The sequence below is a fragment of the Watersipora subatra genome, chromosome 10 (assembly GCF_963576615.1).
Source record: "Watersipora subatra chromosome 10, tzWatSuba1.1, whole genome shotgun sequence".
NCBI classification, from domain to species: domain Eukaryota; kingdom Metazoa; phylum Bryozoa; class Gymnolaemata; order Cheilostomatida; family Watersiporidae; genus Watersipora; species Watersipora subatra.
Genome location: NC_088717.1, coordinates 40,474,065 through 40,493,751, shown reverse-complemented (window position 1 = coordinate 40,493,751; position 19,687 = coordinate 40,474,065). Strand labels below are relative to the sequence as shown.

Below are 19,687 nucleotides of genomic sequence, written 5' to 3'. Positions count from 1 at the left end.
AATCAATACTGAGTACACAGGATAGTGACCAATCAATACTGAATCTAAAGGATAGGGACCAATCAATATTGAATATACAGGATAGTGACCAATCAGCTGAAAACAATAGACCGTGACTGTATGATGTGAAAAGTTGTCAGAAAATTAAAAACAATTTTTAAAACCTACTCCCAAGCAGCCAACTACATCTAGCAGTTCCAAGCAAATATAGATCATCCGAAGCGTCTTGAAAACTGTTGAACTAATCAAAATGCTCTCACAAGATTTTTTGAATGCACATTGGTGTGTGCATTAAAGCTGGAGGCTGTAGATTTGGCTGTTGCAACCACACTCCAACATACACACCAGTAATATAATCTTAGCGGAGTTCCGAGTCCCTAAAAGGCAATATTGAGGGTAGACGAGCCACGCCTTCCACCTACCTAACAAGATAAGCGCCCTGATTGGTGAGCAACAGCTTCTCAGCATTGTTCGGGAGTCCAAGCCAGGCTGGAGTCTGGGTATCTGTCAGGTTGTCAGCCCATTGTACAAATTGTTCCCTCCTGTAAACAAAGGGAGGCAACTTATTGCCAAGAGTTACTGCAAGCGCAGTAGATTATGACGTGCGCTACAATGAGCCAATATTGGAAACCGCTTAATTGCTTATTGCCTTTTATCGGCAAGACTAACAGATCATAGCTATTTTATATTTACAACCTGAGTGTAGTGCCCTGAGTGTAGCATATCAAATGTGATGCTACTGAGTGTAGCATACCAAATATGATGCTACTGAGTGTAGCATACCAAATGTGATGCTTTTGAGTGTAGCATACCAAATGTGATGCTACTGAGTGTAGCATACCATATGTGATGCTTTTGAGTGTAGCATACCAAATGTGATGCTACTGAGTGTAGCATACCATATGTGATGCTACTGAGTGTAGCATACCAAATGTGATGCCACGGAGTGTAGCATACCAAATGTGATGCCACTGAGTGTAGCATACCAAATGTGATGCCACTGAGTGTAGCATACCAAATGTGATGCTACTGAGTGTAGCATACCAAATGTGATGCCACTGAGTGTAGCATACCAAATGTGATGCCACTGAGTGTAGCGTACCAAATGTGATGCTACCAAGTGTAGCGTACCAAATGTGATACCACTGAGTGTAGCATACCAAATGTGATGCCAGTGAGTGTAGCATACCAAATGTGATGCCACTGAGTGTAGCATACCAAATGTGATGCCACTGAGTGTAGCATACCAAATGTGATGCTACTGAGTGTAACATACCAAATGTGATGCCACTGAGTGTAGCATCACATTTGGTATGTTTAAAATTCTGGATATTTTACTAGCAATCATCAACAAAATGACATTTTTCCTTACATGACAAAACAGAAACATAAAAACAAAATCAGGAATTAATGAGTGAGTTGAATAATTTAGTACTTTAAAAGTTAGTAATCTAATAGTAAAGCGGAGGAGTCGGGATAGTGGATTGAAGCTTGTAGTAACAGAAAGTTTAAAAACTGAAACATACGATGGTGGGTGTAGTATGTTGGTGTCATAGTTGAAAGTTTGTAAGCAAATTGGAAGATGAAACTAGTTGTGAAGCTTGTGATGGTTGTACATCAACATTATGGTGCCGGTCATACTATTAACAAAAATCTCTCATAAATTATCTTTAATGTTTCCAGGATTCACCCAAGCTGTAACCAGAGTGAGCCCTTGTACAGAGCTAGTCCCACGTTGTTACAAGAAACAGGAGTGAAGGTATTAAAGGCACCTGATGGCATCTGGAATAGCGATACCCTTAGTAACTCCATTGCCTTGAGGAACAAGGGTGAAATCTGAGCTGTACGTCTCTGCTGTGAAAACCTTGTCGATGAAGGAGTCAAGCAGTCTCTGGTCGAATTCGTTGTCAATTCTACCTCCATAGATGGACATCCCTAGCAGAGATCTAAGCGCATCCCATGGCACTTTCTCTGGAGGCAGGTTGCTGCGTCCCTGAATTGTGAAGAGAATACAATTAACCAATAAGTAATGGTAATAAATCACAAAGGGGATAAAATTAACCAACAAGTAATGGTAATAAAATTAACAACTAGCAAATGATAGCGCATTTCCAGCCATTTCATTAATTACTGAACAACCACAGTGAGTACAAGTACCTCAACAGTTTATGAGATCAGAACTGTGAACACTAAATCTATAGATAGCATCTCCAACAACATACAATAAACATTTTGTGCTCCACAATAGTACGTTCTTCATATAGCATCAACCGCTATAGCAACATCTCATCTATAGCATAACAGTAACATGTAAGAGAGTGCTAAGATAAACTTAACCTACAATAATGACAGCCTTCATTTACTAACACCTCAGTGACAACCACAGCAGGTACCTTAGCTGTATCATCTATCCATGTGTCCAGGGTGTCGCAGGCGCATTTCAAGTCAGATTCATTAAACTCGTACTTCTTACTCCAACCAAGCGGAGTGTATGTCAGACGTTCCTGTACTATGGCATGGAACCAGGCTAAGAGGAAGTAGAGCCGGGCTCTCTCATTAGGTGCCTGAAGTGGTACAGCTATGCAATTAGTACAAAAAATACTTGTAAACAAACAGAAGCGCAGATTAATAACAAACATGAACTATAGTTGTTATGGCTATGTAGCAGATTATCCATTTGACTAACTAAAAGACGCATGGGAATGCATTATTGCTCAATCATTTTATTTTATTCCATGCTTTAGTTAATCTATGTTCAAGATTAACTAATAATCGCAATGAAAGAAAATCTTATCACTGAAGGCGCAAACACATTAGGCGATTTTATTGCCTGCATCATGAGTGCGGGGATATCGCTGGCGTGAGGATGCTGGACATTTGGTCGATTCACCACGAGCGATAACGGGGCACGCCCGCAAGCAACCAATAAAATTCTGTATCAGCAGTTTATTTGGAGTTGTTAATAAAATTAAAAAATATGGCGCGTTCTAGACAATGACATAAACAACTTCTGCTTTTGTTAGGCCTATCTCCCTTTCACGAATTGCACACTACAAGAAAACATAAGAAAAAACGATTCTTATATTTTTTACGATAATATTTAATGATTTTTATATATAATTTACTTTATAGTAGTTTGGAATTTTTAATATAATAAATATTTACCATTCTTAAGATGGTCAATCCGCGCAACTGTCGACTCCCAAATGTTGGTTTTTAACTGGGGATATTTGTAATTCTTGTGTGCTGTGCCGCACAGAACTAGGTTTGCTATTATTAAATCTATGAACAATTCAGTGTTCATTTTAATGATGTTTCAATAGTAACAAAATAGCAATATCTTGTTGCTGTACGTTGGTAAACCTTGAAACAAACAAATTAGCAGCTAGAGCATTGCATTCGGGAGAAAAATGACCAATCAAAATTCACCTTGTGAACCATGAAGTCCTGATAGAGCAAGTCTAGCGTTATCGCTCAGCATCGACTCACTAGGTGGGTCCAAGCGCAGATTGGCTCCATGCGATATCGGACTGCATATCACCTAATGTGTTTGAGCCTTAACCCTTTCGCAGGCAAGTTGTTTTGGAAAATTTTGGACCCCTAGGCAGTTTAATTTTTCACGAAATTGATTTAAAAAAAAATCATTGATACACTTTTATTTAAGATATTGTATATGCGTAGTGTGTTTTTATTATACAGGTAAATACAAATAAACATTTATAAGTCCAATTCTTATATAAGTGTTTCTAAATTAACATCGTAACAATCAGGAAAAAGGTTTTATTATCAATGTAACCTAATGACATGTTGACAGAAGCGCAGACTCAACAATGCTGAGATGTTTGATGGTAGAGAGTGACAAAAATAAACGGGGTAACTCGATAAATATAGCCTAAATTACTTTAATTTGCATAGCATTTATAAATTTTAAATTGTACTAACGTTGTTACTTTTACTAACCAACATGCATCATTTAAAAAAATTAAATTATCATATGTTGGAGATTAGTATGAATCTCAAGGTGATTAAAAGCCAAGGTTTGCCTTCACATACTGTCAAGGAAGCTAAAGTTACCAATACCATGTGCCACTGCCTCATTATTACAATCAGTATTTTATCATTACTGCATTACTTCAAAAGCCAGCAATTTGTTACTACTTCACTTCTAGTTTTGCTTGTATCAAACCTGTTCAAGTACTATAAGAATAGTTAATGTAAAATGTTCATTAGTATTCCGTATGACTAATTCTTTACTGGTTTGCTATATGAAGCAGTGTGCAGGCAGCAAAGGAAAAACATAGTAACATATGAATGCACCATTGCTCAAAAGGGCAGATAAAGTAAAACACATCTGACTGATATATACATCATGTGTTGATGATACATATGATATATACATGCATCATATGTTGACACATACATGTATGTATCAACATAGGAAACAGTTATTATTGTATTCAGTTTGTAAAATTCTCATGCCCCACACCTTCTACAAGGACTGATTCTTCAGTTATGGCAAACAGCTTGGGTTTTTGCTTTAAATATTTCGTTTAGTTAATATAGTAACATAATTTGAGTCTGTGACAGATGTGCAACTGATCCAATCAGATTTACTGTAATTCAAATCCTACCCTGGCCATTCTTTGAGCAGGTACTTGGCTGAAGGTTCGCAGAAGATTGGCGCGAACACCGGGTGGTGGTTCAAAGACAAACACCCTCCCGGCTCTGAGCAAGTTGGTTGGTAGTTTAGGATTGATCTCCATGGTAAGGAAGAGCCTGAATGCTGGAGAGGGTTGCAGACTGAAATCAGTAGGAAATTATTGAATGAACAAGAGAGAAAATATTTATAAATTGTGTTTAAGATGATGTTTCACGAAACTAGACCATTGGCTATACATTTACTGGTTTCATTATAAGCAAGAATGAGCTTCTGACAGACCGAAATCTAAAAATGGCTATACGAAAGACTGCCAGAGCACTGCTAAACCACAAGTTAATCAAATTTGGACCAAGCAACACCATGTCTCTCCTGCCTATTATAGATGCGAACACAACTGCGGGTTTAAGCTGTCAGCAATTTGTTGCATTAAGGTAATTTTCAGAATTAATGAGATTAAGAGCCAATAAAAAGCCATTATATAGAAAATAAGCCAATGAAACACTCAAAATTATTTTCAAATAAGCTGACAAACAATAATTATTCCACAAAGCCAACATTGTTGATGTGTATGAAAAGTCATCCTATGACCTACCTTCGTCCTTGAGAAAATGCCCTGTTAGTTAACAGTGAACATAGTGTTTAGGCAAGTTGTATGAACTTAAGACAAAACAGGCCTGACACCACAGAACACTTGAAAAACCTGACTCAACATCTGTTCACCAAATATACATTTCAAGTCCGTACACAACTTACTGCACTTGTATTTTTTAAAATACAGGACATGATAAGGAGAAGTTATCATGAAACTTATCAGATACTTATCACGAAAAGTAAAAAAAGATTCAGCAAAGGAAGACATATCGTGGTAATGAACCCAATAAACAACAAACCTATGAAGCTTTTTCTCTAACTGAACGAGCCAAGAAGGTGCGAGATGCACATTTTTCAACATGACCCAGCGGCCAGTCTTTATGGCAGAGTTAATGGCCTTGTCCGCTTGACTGAAACCTTCTGCTGAGCCTGTGAACGGAATACAATAAAACATCAGAGTAGGCGGGCACAGAATCTGAGCGAACATTACTGAATACGTAACGCAAAAGATGAAAACCTAAAAATAATCAGTACAGATTCTGCTATACAATGGGAGAACTTCCAGTACATTGACAGCCAATAAGAGAACAGGACAGTACAGATTCTGCTATACAATGGGAGAACTTCCAGTACATTGACAGCCAATAAGAGAACAGGACAGTTCATGATAATCTAATAAGTTGTGAAACTGTTTTTAATTGATTATCAGTTATGATCCAATAAACAACAGATAAAATCCAATAGATTTGCTGACAATGTTAAGATAATGATCAGCTGAAATGATGTTTGCTGATAATCCAGTAAATAACAGTAAACAGAAGAGAGCTCCGAGGATAATCTGGGCAACTAAAAGAAGAGCATCAGCCATGTCGAGAAAGAACACAAGGGCCTTGGCAATGCTGATGCTCTCTCCCAACAATAGCCCGTTATTGATACCTATAAATATCACATTACAGTTGTTGATGACCTGTAAAACAAGGCATGTAAACTGTAAGGCATATACCTATAGCGATATCTGTTAGTTGCCTTCCTAACTCCGCTGCCAAGTCCATGACACGGCCAGAGGCATCATAGCCAGGCACTGAGCACATAAGGATGGGGGTTCCACACTTTATCTCATTCTCAACGATATCTGCGAGGTTTAGCTCTCGCTCTATGTCATGAAGGAATTGTGGACCAAGGGAGGTGGAGACATACGAGTGACACATGCTCACCAGCCTATCTGGTCGGAGAGCCTGCAAGAATAACACGCCACATACAATGAGAACAGTAAAAAGGCACAGAGAATGGCAGGCAAATTGACTGAAAAGAAAATGAAAATTTCATAACAAACACACGAACACTGTCTAACATCAACTCAGCATGCTATGAGTTACTGGTTTACAGAGCAGTCACAGCGCAGTTGCAAGCTCGGCCACACAGATGAAAGTTGCGTGTGAAATGGACGCAATGAAACCGTAAGCATTGCGTGGAACAGCAAGATGCTGCCATCCTTGACAAGTACCAAGCCTTACTTCAGTTTTAAGGATGAACTTTGAGTGATTTCTGTTTTGATTAGCACCATATGACAAAAGTTTATCGCTATCACATGACAGAAGTTTATGACTATCACATGACAAAAGTTTATCGCTATCACATGACAAAAGTTTATCGTTATCACATGACAAAAGTTTATCGCTATCACATGACAAAGGTTTATCGCTATCACATGACAAAAGTTTATCGCTATTACATGACAGAAGTTTATGACTATCACATGACAACAGTTTATCGCTATCAAATGACAAAAGTTTATCGCTATCACATGACAAAAGTTTATCGCTATTACATGACAGAAGTTTATGACTATCACATGACAACAGTTTATCGCTATCAAATGACAAAAGTTTATCACTATCACATGACAAAATGTTTTTCGCTATTACATGAGACGACTTCATCCGTATTCCATCACCTTTAAAGCAGCCACTGCACCACTAGCATTTCTATCTCTGGATAGGGATGCTATTGGTGCACCAAAATAAATTTTTAAAGGGCTTGACACCAAAATGAAGTTAACATCGAATCATTAAATAAAATACAATAAAAATGCCTTTGCACTGCCATCTCCAAGTAAACAGCTTTACAAGCATAAAACCTACTAACGTTACTAAACCATTATAAAAGTTATAAAACCTCTATTGCAGAGCAATAGATGTAAACCACAATAGAGACTCACTTGTATGATAAGAAGTCTATGAATAGACTCGCCGACAGAGGTAAGAGTCGTGGCCACATCCCAAAGAGCAGGCACATTAATTTCTGGAGCATCAGTCTGGAGCCAAGCTTGCGCGTCAGGAGAGGACAACCTCTGTATAATACCCTTGAAGACAGGCAAGCTAGCGAGCTGGGTCACTCCCTTGAACTGGGTGGTTGTGAGACCTGCTGGAGGTTTCTGACTGCTGTCTACCATTGCACTCTGTCAACAACAATTATTGAAATGCTAAAGTTTTAGGATTTACGCCACCAGTCTCCAGCAAAATGTTTTTTTTTCTTCAAATCAATTGAGGCCAGCATTGCGATAATTCCAGATGGTTAGATCAGACCAGACCACCACAGACTACCACTGACGCGTACATGTACAAATTGCAAAGGGTTATAAAAGGTTTAAATTAGAAACAGTTAGACATTGCTGGTGAGTGGATGGATGGGTAAGGATTATCCAACCATCACCACTCAGAACTGCACCGGTGGCTAATCATTTACCACCAACCCTAGCTGCACGGACAAACAGTAATTTGTAAATCACCGGAGCGCTTATAATTATAACCAGATACATGCATTGTATTACAGAAATCAATTAAATATCCGGCAAAGATACACTTACCGAGGAAACCTAAAGAGAAAAGATAGAGAGTTAGTAATCATTAACTACTTGCATTGGTTAAACTAGTGACTAACATGAAACACCAGTTAAAAGAAACATGTCAACATGAAACATTAGTTAAGAGAAAGACGTTGTCAACAAAAACTCTAAATTAAATGAAAGTAAACTCTAAATTAAACTCAAGAAGCTACTGGTTAATATAAACTACCGCCATATGCAAGTGTGAAGCCACTTTGAGTGATATAATATTTTAAAAATAACCCAATTTTAAATTGTTTTGAAAAACAGAAATATAAAAACAAATGTGGTATCATTGTGAAAAGTCCAGGATGTTCTCTATCATTATGTTATATCCACTAGCCCTGGAGTGATATTCTGGCGAGTATATCAATAAGCGGTGTCTAGTATCAATATTTTTACTAAATGCAACTAGCATTTACGATTGCTTAAAACGCATAGTATTCTTGAAATAATGGTGAGAAACAGAAACTTCAAACAGTTGAGAAAACTAAAAGAAATCTTAATATGACATCCTGAAGGCAAAAATGAATTCCAATTAAAGCAATTATACTTATGCTGCTATAACACTGAATGGACCTTAAAAGTATTGTAGAATTGGAAAAAGTAATATTACAACTCACCAAAACAATGACATCACGACAAGAACTTATAATATTAATAATATGATATATTGTTGTGTTTCAGTCAATCTTATTAGGTATCACTAGTATCAAAGTTCATGCATTCAACAACAGCTATGAGGTGGCTTCATACTTTAGCACAGGTCTACAGTCAAACCTTGACTTACGAGCAGCCTGATGTACGAGTGTTGTTGATGCATTAGCTCGGCTCATGCTAATTTTTTATACGAGCCAAAATTTGAGACATGACCTGTTTCAGAGAAGTTGCCACAAAGTATATGGCACGCACGATGAACAAGACCTGGAGTACGTCACATTTTTATTCTGCATCGAATACTCTGCTATTTTGTCTACTTCAATAATGTAATTAAGTGTCCTTTTTGTGACACGATAAGGTGACAGGATAGGATGCCACGATAGGGTGACACGATAGGGTGACACGGTAGGATGACACGATAGGGTGACACGATAGGGTGACACGATAGGGTGAAATGATAGGTCCAGAAAACGCAGTGGTGTGAAGAACAGCGGTTGTGAAGAACAGCGGTTGTGAAGAACAGCGGTGACGCATCAAATAGTATCAATTAAAATGGTATAGAAATAACCAAAACCTGGCCATGGTATATGAGTCAGTTATATATATATGAGTCAGTTATATACGCATAACTGACTCGTATATATGAAGCTTGTGAGCCAGTCCAACTGAAGTACTTCTATAATTTGTACTTGATGATGATCAAATAAAAAATATTAATTTAGTGTTAGCAAAACCATGTTTTTTTTCTTCTGCAAATACGTATATGTAGAAGCTTTTGTTCATTCATGCAATGAAAAATTCATTGCTATCATCATGGTTTTAGACATCTAAAAAACTGGCCTTGATATTTATTGTTACGAAAATGTTCTTTCTCAGCCATGCTGATACCACTAGGCCACATTCATCAGTCACTAGAGTAACACTGGGTCACATTCAACAGTCACCAGAGTACACTGGGTCACATTCATCAGTCATCAGAATAACACTGGGCCACACTCATCAGTCACCAGAGTAACACTGGGTCACATTCATCAGTCATCAGAGTAACACTGGGTAACATTCATCAGTCATCAGAGTAACACTGGGCCACATTCATCAGTCACCAGGGTAACAATGGGTCACATTCATCAGTCATCAGAGTAACACTGGGTCACATTCATCAGTCACCAGGGTAACAATGGGTCACATTCATCAGAGTAACATTGGGTCACATTCATCAGTCACCAGGGTAACAAAAATTAAATGAAATGTTTCTTTTATTTAAATTTTTATTCGCTTTTATTCTGCATCAGTAAAGCATACACAAGTATTTATAATTTTATTATAACTTGTATTATCAAAAATATACTTATTTTGTTTTAATAATTTACAGTGATAACAACATACTTTATAGGTTTGAAATGCATTTATTCCATTGTTGTTACTTGACACTATAATTAAATTATTTAGTTGACTGACGCATGAATGGGTTGATACACGAACTCTATTTCAATCTCGTACCTCAAGGTTTGACTGTAGATACATTGACTAACTTGATAGAGCAGTAAACAGAGGTTATTGATTGACAAGTTGAGAAATGCAACTACAATGTAGTTATTTCTTCTATGATAGAAGCTCACATACTCTAACATACCACCTCGACTAGCACTCGGGCTACAACAAGGGCTGCGATCATGGCGCCAAAACACAACTTAAGACGTAGCCTTAGTTACCTGAGCCCTGAGGAAATGTTGAAACTCATTCTCGTACAGCTGCCCAGCTGAGGGAGCATTCTGCTTGAGTTCTATTCTGCTAAAGTGAACAGCGAGCCCTATCTGGTCATTGTGCAGCATGCCACGAGCCACCCGATTAAATGCTGCCTGGAAGAGTGTGTTGCTGATCACCTACAAGATTAGTACCATCTTATCAGGATTGATATGAAAGAGGCTTTCAACTTTTATCGATATAATGCTTAAAAATGAAAGAACACACCAGACACTTGCTCATCTAGTAGTAAAGTCAAGATTCTCTGTCCAGAATGCTTAACAATTTTCTAAAAGTATTTTTCTGTCAAACTTGGCAAAAAATATGAAAATTTGCTTAAAGGTTTAATAGCCATATTTAGCTGCAAACTACTAGCAGCGACAAAATGTGGAAAAAACATCATTGATCACTTCTCTAAAAGAAAAACGTTTGGTAACTTGACACAAAAGTGTAAGAGATAGACCGTAGGCATTATTCATTTGAATTTTTTGAAAAGTAGGGGAATGCATACATGCTGCTGCTACCATAGGGAAATGAAATCCTATATATGCTGCCGATACCATAGAGCAATCCTATATATGCTGCCGATACCATAGGGAAATCCTATATATGCTGCCGATACCATAGGGAAATTCTACACATGCTGCCGATACCATAGGGAAATCCTATATGCTGCCGATACCATAGAGAAGTTCTATATATGCTGCCGATAACACTGGGAAATCCTGAACAGCGTATTTATTAGCCGATGGTGTCTAAAGTGCTAACAATCATATCTTCAACTCTGCTAGTAACACATTTAGTTGGATTATATATCAAAGAGTTAATAGGCCCATCTTTAGCAACAGTAATGGAAATTATTCTTTACCCTCAACCGCTCCTGGTGCCCCTTGATACCAATAAGCTGGTCACTGGTGAGAGAGGAGTCGAATATATCGAGGAAGAATTGCAGAGAGTACTGGTATAGGAAGTGAACCTGGAACAGACAAAGACGTAAAAATACACTCAGTTAACTCAGACAAACAACGTAATGCAGAGTCAGATACGCAATGGAATGCAGGCTGACCTGCAATTGTATAAAATTTCAACTTGAGTCATAAGCTACATTTTCAAGATTACAAAAAAATCCCTTTGAAGCCGCTTTGCCAAAGGATAAATGCCTCTTTAAAACGCTAGGGGGCTAATCAACAGACTTCATCTAGTCTTACAAGTTTGGAACCAGACACTGCCAGCACAAATTACCTGGTTGAGAGACTCGAGTGTAAAGTAGATACTGCTGCAACTGTTAGCCAGAGGTATGTACTGCTGTGAAACAGACTCTACTTCTGCCATAACAGTGTCTGTCTCTTCTACTTTAGTTGCTACCTGTAAAGACAAGACGATTGTTCATACTTAACCGTTTTAGCATACAACTGAAAATGATAAGTTTTAAATTGTTATACAGTTTATTCAGAAGTGCAAAAACAAACGATTAGGCTAGCGACAGTCAAGGTCTAGGAACAAAATTTATATTTCGAACTACTTTTCGCTTTTGACAGTAAATCCTGGTGCAAAGTGAGATATCAGATATCCACACTCACCTCTCGTGCCTCTGTCTTCAGGGTCTCCAGATGGGTTATGATGCTGTCATCATCCAGAATTCTACCTTTGACATCATTGAGAGCTTGCAAGAGTGACTTCTCAAGCTGTCTAAGTCTCAGCTGGAACTCTCCCTGCAGGATGGATAAGAGTGAGTCAGTTATGTTTACATAGCTGAACAACAACTGATACCAATTCTGAACTCACCAAACTGTATATTATTGGCTAGCTAACAGCCAACAGGTCTAAAGAAAGGAAAACAGTAAGAAAAATCGAGAGTGATTATCAATGTGCAACTCAAAGAAAGACCACATTTCGAGCTGCGTTATCTGAGAAATAAAGTTCATGCAGTTAAAGTAGCGTTTTCATATATTTAAATTTTTATAAAAAAAACTTAAAATGACATACTAATGATATGCATTAATAATACATATTAAAATAAAATTATATTAATAAGTTTAAGAAAGCTGGTGCAAAACAGACAGCATAATAGCTAAGGAGTTAAGTATGTCTTCAGTTTAACTGCTTAGATTTGAACATGAGGAGACTATTTACCGTGTCTTACCATTCATTTTAATAGATTAAACTGCTTCGAGATGAAATGTGCTAATGATTAGCCAGTCGTACTTTATACATATGAAGCTACTAGGTTTACTCGAGTCTATATTAATAGCATAACAATTAATGCCAACTATCAGTGAGGTTAGCTAGTGCTCTTGGTTAACATGCCCAGAGAAGATAACTGCAGAAATGCTACCTACGATGAGCTGTGATGGAAAGCTGGTATTACACTTAGATTACCTGGAGTTTGAGGAGGTCGGCCTTCTTCTGGTCAACATCTGGTCTCTCAGACTTGAGCACCTTGTTTAGACACTGTGACTGCAGACTAGCTCTCGTCACCGTAAAGTTAACAAAGCAGACTCTCGAGGCGATATCTGGTGGAAACTCAACCTGAAGTAAGCAGAAGCAGAGCATGATCATCACTAAACCCTCAGCCTGTTGACAATAGCAACTTGGATGCTTGCATTATGATGCAAAGAAAGACCTGAGGTTGATTTTACTTAAAAACTTCAGCTAGATTATGACTGAAAAGCAAAAAGTAGTTTCACTGATAATTACATGTCATAGCTAAATGTAATAGTGCTCAACCAATCGTTATCAAGTGTATAAATTGGCTCAACCAATCATCATGAGAGCTGTAAGGGAGGTACACACCGTGGGGTCTCTTGTGGTAAGGAAGATGGTAAACGTGGGACTAAAGTCAATATCTTGGTCACCGAGAGTTATCAGCACTCTCCCACCAGTTCTACGCAGCTCATGGTTCAGAACTGGGTTAAGGATGGGGTCATAATTCTCTACATCCTGTACGAGCAGTGGGTTGCCAAATCTTAGCGCTGACTCGAGATTCTTACGGAACGAGTCATCCAAGAAACTGGAAGAAACAAGAAAATATACTATTTGCGTCCTACAAGCAGTTTATCATGCAATATGAACTATCTGATAAACTGATGACATTGCTAAGGAACCGACTTGTATATTTCAGAACAATATAATACCATTGCTCTGAGGCTATTTTATTAACCTACTAAAACGCTGTCAATTCTATTAGCAATAAATAGGATCAATCAAATTAAAAGCATAGTCAGATATATCTTAAAAAGGCAATAAGTAAAATATCTTCCACCAGAAATATGTTGCGCCTTATCATTTTTATAGGGCTTTTTCTCACAACTCAGATGACTCACCTGGTCTTTGTGATCTTCCTCTCTCGGAATTCATTTTCGATAAATGTTGTTGCCTGACCTGAGGGGTCAATGATGAGAGGGAACCTGTTGAACCTCTTCAGCATGATAGCATTCTCGACACAGAGGTCATCAGTAGGCAGGGCATTGGCTGTCCACCGAAGCCTCTCGTCAGGATTACACAGGTACTACAAGAGAGATGAGTACACCATGTATGGCTGCCACACATAAACCCAAATGAGACTAGCGGAGTCCTTGAGATGACGATGTGTTTTTCATTATCGAGTAGCGCTGTCTATGTCGTCTATATGGTTTAAGCAGACTATGTCAGTGTTTCACTGTAGGACAAAGGCCTCAGCTATACTAGAATACAGGTGAACACTTTCATGTCGAGGAATGTGGGTTAACAGAGGATGTTCAAGTTCGAATTCCCCACGGATAAAGGATAGACAAATGTGTACACGTGAGGCATTCATATTTTGATCCCATACCCCTTACAACGGTAGAGAAAAATATGGTAGCTTTTGGCTTGATTATGAAGTCAAAAAATTTACATTGAAATTAGATAAGCACATACTTAGAGATGACTTAGAAAAAGTCATAGCCTGAGATCTTTATAAATAAGTTTATGGATACGCTTGTGACTAAACAAATGCTTTACGCATAGCCCCTAGATATTTTTTCAACATATTGTCATGTGTACCACTCTATGGTATGCATAAAGAATTTGAAAGTGCCCTTAAAGTGACACAATAGAACTAGAAAGCTGAGGCATAAACACCAGAAAAGCCTGAAAATTGGCACAGGAGAGAATATACAGGAGACAAACAGCAATGCAGGCAACGGGCGCTATTTGAATGACAACACAACCTTAGGAGAATAAGTTTAGGCTAGCTGAAACTACCACAAGAACAGTAATAATGCAAATATAGAAACATAATTACACTTTTTGTCTGATAGATTTTTTAAAAACAATTGATTTGACAACTATAAACCCTTGCAATATGATTGAGCATATTTAAGCTGATCAGACACTCAAAATTAATGAAAAAATATTATGTAATATTATGTATTCATGGAGGCTTTTCATTGCAATGCATTCATTGTATTTTGATTTAATTTAGCTCTAAAATTTAATGAAAACTATTATATTGGACTGACACCAATACATAATTTTTTGGCAAAAGTTATTTCAATACAAAAGTAGCTATAGAGCCTAATTTTGTGTTTCACAACTATCACTTGTAAATGATCCAAGCTAAGTTAATTCTCAAACGCCTGAGCTAATACTAGAGCTAACACTAGAGCTAACACTAAAGCTAACACTAGAGCTAACACTAAAGCTAACACTAGAGCTAACACTAGAGCTAACACTAAATCTCACACTAAAGCTAATACTAGAGCTAACACTGATGTGAGGCACACCTCGATTCTAGCAATGTCATCTCTATACTTGAGCCGAGCAAGGTGGAGGTGGTTGAGCCAGGAGGTGAAAAGACTGTCCCTCATATGCTGGTCGTAATAGCCTGCATAGGCGAGGAATGCTGCTGATATTAGACAGTCAGATAGGATTGTGGACATTTGTTGCTTGAACCCCTCGCTACCTTCATCCCAACGCTCCTTCTCCTGACTCAGCGAATCGAGGAGAGCCACAGACCGCATCACCTGTTGCGGATATGTACATGTATATACGCATTGCATATCATAAGGTAAGATAACCCAGTGAGAAACCTTCTGAAAAGTTGAATTTCTAACTGTGCTAAATTAAGCAAAGGCTTCCGCAAGGCGATTGACCGATACCATTGCTAAACAAATTCTGCACAAGCACAAAGTGGAAGGCTCTGTTAAGAGAGCCACGATTTTACCTTCTTTTCAACAGAGGCTAGGTCAGACTTGATGGCTTGTACATCTGCAATGAGTATAGCATACTCTTCTTTATACCTGGCTATGCTTCTCTCCAGCTCAGAGATAACCTGCAATAACAGATCACATCTGCACAACCTGTCTCTAGCTCAGAGATAACCTGCAATAACAGATCACATCTGCACAACCTGTCTCTAGCTCAGAGATAACCTGCAATAACAGATCACATCTGCACAACCTGTCTCTAGCTCAGAGATAACCTGCAATAACAGATCACATCTGCACAACCTGTCTCTAGCTCAGAGATAACCTGCAATAACAGATCACATCTGCACAACCTGTCTCTAGCTCAGAGATAACCTGCAATAACAGATCACATCTGCACAACCTGTTGCTCCGGAGATGTATGTAACAGCGAGATATCAAACACAATAAGTAAGGTTTTTGGTGAAATAGCCGAGTATATGAGAAAAAATACGCATCGAAACAATTTAATAGTAAGCAAACATTAGTATTTGAATACTACCGGCTTTAAAAAAGTAAAAAGATGTTTTCCTGGTTGGCATGAAATCCTTTGCAATAAATGAGTTAAAGCTCTTTACTTCTAGTGACAAATGATCATAAAGCAATGTTATTACTATAGAAGCCTGTATTCAGTCCAGTCTCTGCTCATGAGTATGTCCCATACCTTGTCAACTTCCTGACTCTTGAGCTTGGCTATTTTTTCAGATTTTTCTAATGACCTCATCTCCAAGCGGAGGGGCTCAACTCTTCTGATCATGTCAGCGTAGCCGAGCTGAGCGATAGCCCACTTGACCATAGGACCACAGGCTAGACTAGCCCTGTTCACCTTCTCGTATGTAAAGTCTGGGTTTGTCAGATACTGATTCCTCATCTTTGCTGCCACCTCATCGCTACAAACACAACAAGTACATACGGAAAATGAGCACAAGAAACAACTGGCTGAAGTACGTGTCAACCAGTACTGGCTAAAAACACGAGTCACATAAAAGTCAGATAATAACATAAGGTTGTGAAAAGCTGGAACTAACAGAGTTTGTCATCATATTATTGAAGCAAAGCTCAAGGGTTCTGTTATCACCCTGTATACTGTTACTAAAAGATATGTGGCGGCGAATAAACGAATATCAACATCAAGTAGTTTGTATATGCCTAGATAAAGGCAGTGACTACGTCAGCCCACCTCATTTGCTCAGTGTCAAAGTTGACTATAGTGGAGATGAACGTCTCCCTCATCATGAGCTGTCGAAGGGCCTTCCAGCCAAGATCAGTCTCACCAAGCATCACTGCAATGGCCTCGACTGCCAACTTGATTACAGGAGGTGGATTGGGCAATGTACGCACCTCTGTTAGTTGCTGCTTCTTTATAGATTTCACAGCTAAAGAATATACATGTAGAATGATGTATCAGAAGCAGATTGCTGTGACGGTCTTAGACAAGCATTCTACACTAAAGTATGTCTCCAAAAACAAACATTATTTGTTTGTGGGATTCTGAAAATGACACAAAATTGATATAGACACTGCCCAGAAAAATAAACACAATACTTACCTTGTTGAGCTTCTTGTACAGCGGGTTCGACTTTGGCGAGGTCCTGCATAACTTCTGTTTGTTTCTGAGCGATCTTTCGTTGTTGTTCCTGAAGATCTCGATGCAACTCTTGAGATGTCACCTTTCTCTTTTCTGCCTCTTGCTGATCGGCCACCATCTGCCTCAACTTTTGATTGGCTAGAAAAACATGAAACAAGTGTGGCTATTGGTTGTTAATGCATGTATGTTAGATGTCCAGCATATTTATACAAGATCTTAGCAATTCTTTATATTGTTTTCTTTCGACAAGCTGATGTTCTTCAAACTCATTAAAGTTTGTGATTTGTATACTAAAAGCCTGAAGCAAGGAAGGAATTAGCATTCAGCGTGTTGAAGATGAAGAATAATTGTGCAGCAACCAGTATCAACACTGGACTGCGCGAGAAGAGCTCATTTTATGAAGACAACAAAGTTTTACTAACCAAGTTCATCCTTCTCCTTCAACTGTCCTCTCTTCACACTCAGAGATTTTTGCAACTCCTCCACTTGACTGAATGTGTCACGAATTTTTGCGAGGCCAACATTCAAATGCAGCTGCTGCTCTTCCAGTTCTGACCTCTTCTCGTTGTAGAGCTTCACCTGCACAAGACAGACAAACAGGAATTAGCATGTCTATTAACGTATCCGAATCAACTGTACAACAGAGCAACAAGTAAGCTCTTCAATATCGCGAACAAAAATATGTCTCTCCATTGAAGGCTTTGACATGCGTCTTTAACAAGATGTAACAATTCGCGTGTTCAACGGTCACAACAATGATTTAACAGTGAAGATAAACCGGGTATGTTCAGAATGATTGTATATAAAAACCTCCAGACTTATTTACATACATATTGGTTGATGAAATCAAGGTAGTGTCGCGGGGTAATGGCAGTTGTCCGACCTCCCTTTTTAACAATCCTCTCATTGGCTGCAAACAGAGTCTGGTGGACATAGACCATAGCATTGATGATAGCATGACGGTGTGTGGGATTAGCTGGCAGCTCCTCATAAGCAGTTGGAAAGTCATCAGGAGCGACATACTAAAATGATGCACACCAATTTTATCGGTTTAGAGCTAGACAGTAAATCGTCTTTGACTATCAGTATGATAACAACAATATGGGTCGCGATCACAGAAACCATGGTTATGTCGCGATCACAGAAACCATGGTTATGTCGCAAATCACGAAGTTGAGTTATCCGACTTTGAAGCTGCACTAACTGAATTTATAATATTGGTAACGATTTTTGTAACACGTGCAACTGGACTAATCAAAAAGTGATCTTTCTGAATCTGAAGTCTTTAATCATCGGAAAAACCCCCTTAAAGCCGTTGCTATGCTAAACAGGAAGTACTGAAAAATAGCGTCCGATAAAAGTAATCGTTTCTTTTTTGCTGATTTTAAAGATAACTCTTACAATTTGGACACTTATAATGAGTAATTTGGTATTCTAACTGATGTCAAAAGCAGTAAAAGTAAAGAGAATGGCGATGATATTTTTTAACGATTCTTATAAGATTATTACAATATTTAATTACAAGGATAATTATTCGATTTTATAAGATTATTATAAGATTTTATTATAAGAATAATTATTCAAATTTACAAGATCGAAGTATATAGTGACCGATGGTGTACAATATGTTACTGTTATTATTTTTCTAAAGATTTTGTTGATGATACTACAACTGTGCCCAATATCGCGGTACTGCCAAGCTGTTTTTAATATCTGCAAAATTAAGTAATACTTTTTATTATATAGATATACAGCTATTTCTTTGACAACCAGCTAAATTTGTTTAGATTTTTAAATTCAGCATAATTTTTGGATATAAATACATAAATCTAGATAAATATCACAACTTCTTGATATTGGTTGCTATGACGTTTTGAAATGTAAACAAAATTGTGCATTGGTTTTCGTTTCTCAAACTTTAACACCAGTTTTCTCAGAACTATGTTTTCGCAATGATGGTAAATATGCATTCAGTTTATCGATCATAAAATCTGCTGTAATTAAGCTAGAATCAAAAAATTTTTGTACATTAACTGTGAGAGTTTTCTCCTTCTGCTAGTGTAGATAACTCCAAATCGCACACACCCGACTTAACCATGGCTCCTGTGATCATGACCCATATCTATTGTATCGTCAATACAATCTAACAATATGATTGGTTGACTGTATTGAGTGTTACTATTGATTACCTTTATCTGCACAAATGTCCACTGACCCCGGAGCAGTGATGGCAAGCATGCCATACTGCACAGTAAGGTCAGTGATACATTCTGCCAAGCAATACACAATCCATAACCCTCCTGAGATCATAAACTGTTTCTGAGCTGGCATAGTATTTGGAACTAGACTGCGCA

The 19,687-nt window shown here is 38.0% G+C and overlaps 1 protein-coding gene across 1 annotated transcript in view; it reads right to left on the bottom strand.

The window, feature by feature from the left end:
• Window positions 1-19,687, bottom strand: part of LOC137407345 (cytoplasmic dynein 1 heavy chain 1-like) — an 85,535-nt gene that overhangs the window by 6,024 nt on the left and 59,824 nt on the right. Inside the window, exons 57-77 of the mRNA XM_068093969.1 lie at window positions 18,164-18,355; window positions 17,756-17,912; window positions 17,295-17,471; window positions 16,926-17,121; window positions 16,410-16,635; window positions 15,724-15,831; window positions 15,284-15,523; window positions 13,862-14,046; window positions 13,332-13,548; window positions 12,918-13,067; window positions 12,119-12,250; window positions 11,781-11,903; window positions 11,407-11,514; window positions 10,508-10,678; window positions 7,470-7,709; window positions 6,255-6,486; window positions 5,551-5,680; window positions 4,632-4,800; window positions 2,394-2,564; window positions 1,773-1,993; window positions 423-542 (exon numbers count right to left, since the gene is read on the bottom strand). Coding sequence (XP_067950070.1) covers window positions 423-542; window positions 1,773-1,993; window positions 2,394-2,564; window positions 4,632-4,800; window positions 5,551-5,680; window positions 6,255-6,486; window positions 7,470-7,709; window positions 10,508-10,678; window positions 11,407-11,514; window positions 11,781-11,903; window positions 12,119-12,250; window positions 12,918-13,067; window positions 13,332-13,548; window positions 13,862-14,046; window positions 15,284-15,523; window positions 15,724-15,831; window positions 16,410-16,635; window positions 16,926-17,121; window positions 17,295-17,471; window positions 17,756-17,912; window positions 18,164-18,355 — 3,665 coding nt within the window. The remainder of the gene's footprint in view (window positions 1-422; window positions 543-1,772; window positions 1,994-2,393; window positions 2,565-4,631; window positions 4,801-5,550; window positions 5,681-6,254; window positions 6,487-7,469; window positions 7,710-10,507; window positions 10,679-11,406; window positions 11,515-11,780; window positions 11,904-12,118; window positions 12,251-12,917; window positions 13,068-13,331; window positions 13,549-13,861; window positions 14,047-15,283; window positions 15,524-15,723; window positions 15,832-16,409; window positions 16,636-16,925; window positions 17,122-17,294; window positions 17,472-17,755; window positions 17,913-18,163; window positions 18,356-19,687) is intronic.